This window comes from Echinops telfairi, unplaced genomic scaffold (assembly GCF_000313985.2).
Source record: "Echinops telfairi isolate 266 unplaced genomic scaffold, ASM31398v2 ScPeMD7_655;HRSCAF=1070, whole genome shotgun sequence".
In the NCBI taxonomy this organism is placed as follows: Eukaryota; Metazoa; Chordata; class Mammalia; order Afrosoricida; family Tenrecidae; genus Echinops; species Echinops telfairi.
The window spans coordinates 4,964,110-4,970,624 of record NW_022104553.1 but is presented as its reverse complement, the minus strand read 5'-3'; the positions used below and the strand labels follow the sequence as shown (position 1 = coordinate 4,970,624).

Genomic DNA, 6,515 nt, shown 5'->3' with positions numbered 1-6,515 from the left:
GGGGCAGCGAGGATCTTGCTTTCCGTTCAGTTCTCACCTCGCTTCTCGGCAAACCCCGCACGCCAAGGGGTGGCGAGGGAGGACCCGTGGCCGCGGCGTCGGCGCCAGATTCGCAGGCTCCTGCGTCTCCGCGCTGCGTTCTCCACCGCGGCCAACGTGAGCTTTCTAGTGCGCCTCTTGCTCAGGTACAGCACTCCAGCCCACAGACGCCCCGCCTTACTTGTTCACCGACAGGACGTGCAGCCAATGGAGAGATTAATCTATGCTGCTATTTGCATAGGCCCGCCCCGTTCTTTCACTCTCCCTCCGAGAGGGGCGTTGCCTGTGAGGCTTGTCGATTTCTAGTACTAGAGGCGCTTCAGGAGCCTGAGTTCCCCAAAACGGAGAGGTGAGGGGAGCTAGAACTGACCTCCCGCTTAAATGATCTGATCAGCTCTTCAATAACCTCTTTCGTTTGCTTTCACTTAAAAGGCCTACGTTGTTGCGTTAACAAGAAAGCAGAAACAGCCACAAGGTCAGTATTGCTTGAATTCTTTGAGAGAAAACAGGAAAAAGATAGCTGTAGGATTCCTTTAGTTTCTCTGCCTGATGTATAGAAGCGCTTAGCGGGCCAGTGCCTCTCAAAGAAGGCGCTGGAAATGAGGGCTGGCGCGGACCTCCTTCAAGCCAGCAGCTCACAAGCCAGCCTCAGGAGAGGACGAAATCCAAGCCAGGCCATGTTGTCCTAAAGGGCCAGGGCTGACCTGGTGTTTTGTCTTCTCTCTCCGTTTGAGTTTTGGTATGGCTGCTTAAGCTACACCCAACAAGGCAGAGGAAGTACTCAGATAGTACCATTTTTAAAGTGATACATTTAAGTTTCTCACACCTCATGCCTTCATGAAAATGTTTGGATGCATTTTAATGTTGAAATACAATACTGATTACACAGTGAGAAGTAAAACCGCAGGAGAGGTGGTAGAGGTCCTTCCAGAAAGAGTTGGGAATGGTCAGATTTCCATTCAAGTTAGTAGGACCCTGAAACATAGTTTCTGCAAGCACTGGACAAGATCAAGATTGTAGCACACAATTTACTTTCCTAGCAAGCAAACTTTTCATTCAAAAGCACTGCCCCCTCTACTCAAACAGCAACAGCAGTACATGTGCCGGTAAGGATACAAATTCACTAGCTGTACACTATCCAAGAATGTCCAGTCATGTGTGACTTCTGGAACCAAATTTGGTAGGATCTTTTACCTAGTGAAAAAAAATGCATGGGAATTAGAGTAAATAAGATCTGGCAGCCTTAGTGCACATTGTCAAAGGAATTTGGGAGCAAGGAAACAAATAGCAAAATATTATAGATTAATGGATTTATGAGGTCATGGAGTCTCTGTTGAACCAAAATCTTATCTCAAACAATTTTCTTGGTCTGCCCTGTCCCAAACATATGATCAGTTAGGACAGTCTTTAATTCTACCAACATCCAAGAATCATTGGTCTCAGGCAGTATAATCTCAGCAACACTGAAGGCCAATTCTAGCCCTCTGCGGTATTCTGTCGTCTGAGGTGCAAGGGTGCCTTCCGTCCTCTATCTGGGACTTGGAAGGACCAGTGGTGCCAACAGCAATCAAGAGTTCTGACCAGAAAATCAGAACCCAAACAAGTATATTTAGGTTTCTAGTCATGCCCCCCTCCCTTTCAAACCTTCTTCATAAGACATCTAGTGAGACACAAGCAGCATCAAAGTTCCAAAGGGGTACAAAAAAACACACTGGAAACTTACAAAGCATAAGTGAGGGTATGTAAGGGAGGATATAGCATTTAAAACACAAAATCACATTGTTATCTATATATTGTATGTACACCTGTGAGAGTAGACCGAGTAGAGAATATACATACACTCTCTTTGCCTTTCTGCTTTGGTTAGAGGTAGATGCACCTGAATAACATGAATCTTAAGTGGTACTTAGAGATTAGCTGTCAATTTTGCATCTGCGCAGCAATCCTGAGCACCTTCACCAAGATGATCCATAATTTTTTGTTGAATGTTATGTTGTCACCAAGTCACATCCAAATCACTCACCCCCATGTACACCAGAACTATATGTGGCCCTATCCTGTGCTGTCTTCATCATCACTGGCATGCTTGAGTATAGTATTGGAGCCAATGTGTATGTTGAGTATTCTAAGCAAGGGGGGGGCTCATCTTCTCAAACTAGATCAATGTTCTAGATCGTGAAGCCTTTCTTCTTCTCCTGTCTTAGTCTGGAAACGCCATTGAAACATGTGACCCTAGGTGACCTTACTAGCATTTGAAATATCAGTGGTGTTGCTTCTAGTATCATAACAGCATTCAAACTCAAAAAAAGCCAAACTCACTGCCATCTAATCTATTCTGACTCATTGAAACCCTTTAGTTTAGGGTAGAAGTGTCCTTGTGGATTTCAAAGACTCTAACTCTTGATGGGAATAGAAATCCTCCTCTTGCTTCTAAGGAGAAATGGTTTTGACCTTGAGGTTTAGCAGGCCAACACAAAACCACTACGCCATCAAGGCTACAATAGAACAAACTGACAGGCAAGTGATGGGTGGTTCTGTTGTACAGGACGCTTTAAAATGTTTGTGGAAGTAGTCCATTATCTTTTCATTCCATTGCCCCACACATTTTTGAAGCCCCCTGTTATGGGTGGGTTGTGTTGGATTGCTAATCCCAAGGTCAATCATTCCAACTCTCCAGTCACTCTGTGGGAGAGAGTCAAGGCCCTCTGCTCTTGTAAAGCTTTACAGTCTCCAGAAACCCTATGGAGAAGTTCCACTTTGTCCTATAGGTATGCTGTAAATTGGAACCGACGTAATGGCAATGGATCTGGTTGGGTTGTAGGGCTAGTTCAAGGTGGTACCTCCCTGGATGCCTCTCTTAAGAGTCAGAGGAAGTTAAAAAATATATATATGAGAAATGAGACATGAGAATGATCCTATTGACAGTGACCTTCAACCTAAAGTCACAAGAAAGGGTGTGTTCTCACCAGGGAGGAAGAGAAAGGGGGTGCCAGCCGTGCAAAGTATTTATCTCGGTAGTGTTCCAATCAGGCTGCAACCTGATTAAACTCGGCCCACATGTTCCTATGGAGGCCTAGTTGGCACAATAAACTTAACTACCACAGCTGCCAAAATAGCCATGTGTTTCCAGAAAACCACACATTGTATCCATTGGAGTGAAGGGGAGTGGCAAAGAGATGTAATTCCATGGTTTTAGAAACTATAAGACTGGAACCACTTGATCTCCAAGTGTAAAAGGCAATGGAACCCTTTACCACCTCCTCACACACTCCCAGCTTCTCTGACCCCTCCCAATCAGACACCCCAACCACCCTTAGAAGTTTCTGGAAGGGGAGTGAGACCAGGTGCTGGGTCTCAAGTGATGGGGAGGAGGACTCTTTCAGGTTTGACCTTCAACTGTAGCGGAGAGCCCACTAGAGAAAATCAAAGGTAATTTTGCCCCCTGCAGGACATAAAAATATTAGCGCCCCTGTCTATGCACCCTGGACAAGCTTGATGAGGTTCTCTGTACTTGTCTCCAGCACATCTGGGTGGAAAAGGAGGAATTTGGTCAAAAAGCCGGATGTGGGAGCCAATCCATATCAAACATCTGTTGACTTGGCTGACATTTCATGCATATGGCTGTAAGCTTTCTGGCAATAGGCTGCTTGTCCCACTTCTAGCCCTACTAATTGAAGAAATCTTGTCACCAAGAGCACATTTATCCCATGCATTCATTCAGTGATGCTGGGCTGGAGTGGGTATCGTATCCCTAAATGTTTGTTAATTCAGAGTGTAGTGCACACACACATCATTACAATCCTTTTAAAACAGCAATACCCTTGTTCTTTATGTGCATATTGCAAGGATTTCTGCTATAGCATTCTTAATACATATGCATGGCAAAATAATTACTATTTAAAGATACTGTTCGTTATGGAATGTTATGATATCTGTAAGAGCTTCCAATAAAATGATTTTTTAAGATACTGTGAATGAGTTCTATATGTAAAACATACTGTCCTTTAAATTTCCTTTCAATTAGATTATTAGCACTAAACTGTCACCTTTGATTTTATGCTAAATCTCTGTTGCCCCTGACTATGGACTTTCCCCAAGTGTCAGCAGCGGTGTTGAGAGTTAGTTTAACAGGAAAATGCCATGTTGCTACTGTATTTCAAAGCCAGCCTCCTGGGGTTCTAAGGAAGTTCTACTTCAAATCCTACCATTTTACCTTTAATTTTAAAGGTAATGTAATTTTAGGTAAAGGTAAAGGTAATTTTAATGTAATGTAAAATATTACATTATTTCTAATGTAATAATTTGCCGAAATTTAAAAAAAATACCAATTTGAAGTTGAGCTAAAAAGAAATATGTTAAGTAACTACTTGCAAAAAATGAGAAATGAAAGTTTAAGAGTTAAATAAATATTGCTTCTTAAAGCTACACCTGTAGGACAGCCTTCAAAATACGCATCTCATCCAAGACTGTGGTAACATGTACATTCACTCACACTTTCCTTTCTCTGTCAACTATTCAAAAATGCTGGGCATTCACACTTCAAAATATCTTTCAGGCCATCATATTTTCCTACTCATGAAGGACATCTGGTGGCAAAGTGAAAAACTAATACATAAATTTGTTTCCAGAGATCTTTCCACACTGTAACCCAAACAGAAATTCTGTTACTTGTGTGTGTGTTTCAAATTTTTGCACCAAGTCAGATTCCTTGTGATCCTAGGAAGGCTGTCTACGTATGGTTAAGCAACTGAGTGTTTAGAAACTTCTAGAAGATTGAAGAGTTTAAATATTTTTCATTGGCTAATTGGTATGTACAGGTTATGCTTTTAACTTTTTTATGGAGCAAACAATGCTTAAAACATTTCTGTTACTAGCTCTACTATCCCTCTACTATCTTTGTTCTGAGAAGTCAGAAGAGACTTAACTAGGTAGCACATGATGGTGTTTCAAAGTCTGCTCGGGCCACTAGATTTACGCCATTCATTCTATGACCACACTCTGTACCCATTGTCATACTATCAGTCTCTCTTACCTAGTAAGGCCTGTTATGAATTAAATTATGTCCCCCTTCTTCCCCACCTCCCCCAAGAAAAGAAACATGGTAGAGTCTTAACCCCTGTACCTGTAGCTGTACTCTCTCATGTGGAATAATTTTTTTTCCTTTTCTTTGTTTGTTTGTTTTTAAATAATTTTTATTAGGGGCTCATACAACTCTTATCACAATCCATACATACATCAATTGTGTAAAGCACATTGGTACATTCATTTCCCTCATCATTCTCAAAATATCTGCTCTCCACCTAATCCCCTGGCATCAGCTCCTCATTTTTTTCCCTCCCTCCCCGCTCCCCACTCCCTCCCTACCCCTTGATAATTTATAAATTATTATTTTGTCATATCTTGCCCTGTCCAACATCTCCCTTCACCCACTTTTCTGTTGTCTGTCCCCCAGGGAGGAGGTTATATGTAGATCCTTGTAATTGGTTCCTCCTTTCCAACCCACCCTCCCTTCACCCTCCTAGTATCGCCGCTCACCACTTGTCCTGAAGGGATCATCCGCCCTGGATTCCCTATGTTGGAATAAATTGGAAAAAAAAAAACTTTTATTGGGGGCTCCTACATCTCTTATCACAATCCATACATTCCTCCAGTGTGTCAAGCACATTTGCACATATGCCACCATCATCATTTTCAAAGCATTCTCTTCCCACTTGAGCCCCTGATATCAGCTCCCCATTTCTTCCCCCTCCCTCCCCTGCCCACCCTCCCTCACAAACCTTGATAAGTTATAGATTATTTTTTCCATATTTTACATCATCTGCCCCTCCCCCACCTTTCCATTATTTGTCCCCCTGGGAGGGGTTTCTAGAATGATCCTTGTGATTGAGTCCCCCTGAAATAAGATCTTCGCTGTTATGTTAACAGGGTGTAGAGTGTGTCTTAAACCTCATCACTTTTGAGATATAAAAAGAGCAGATTATGCACACAAAGTAGAAAAAAGAGTACCATATGGATTCTCTACCAAAATGGACAGAAAGAGCCTTCCCCTATAGCTGGAACCCAGATTCAAATGTCTAGGTTAATTAGCCAGTGTTCATTCATTCATTAAACAAATATGTGTATGTCTACTATGTGGCAGACAGTGTGCTAAGTTCTGGGATACAAAGCAGTACTCTGTCTTATAGATTCTAGAAGGAAGAGAGAGGCAATAAACAAAACAAGAAAATACACTGGGTAGATTTTTGTTTCTGTTCCCTGGTGTTGCATGGGTGAACATGCTACCTTACATAGGGACTTTACAGGTTAACTAAGGTAGCTAACCAAGTGGCCTGTAAATAATCAATAACCTTAGATTAATCCAGTGGTCTCACATGATATTTATTCTTTTGTAACTGACTTACTTTACTCAATATCATGTGCTCCAGGTTCATCCATATCCTAAGATATTTCATGGATTCATTGTTATTCTTTAACAT

At 42.0% G+C, this 6,515-nt stretch overlaps 1 protein-coding gene across 1 annotated transcript in view; it reads right to left on the bottom strand.

Annotated features, from left to right (window-relative positions):
- BMP6 (bone morphogenetic protein 6) overlaps positions 1 to 6,515 on the bottom strand; it is a 192,316-nt gene extending 185,801 nt beyond the window's left edge. The window contains exon 1 of the mRNA XM_013006979.2: positions 6,441 to 6,515. Coding sequence (XP_012862433.2) covers positions 6,441 to 6,515 — 75 coding nt within the window. The remainder of the gene's footprint in view (positions 1 to 6,440) is intronic.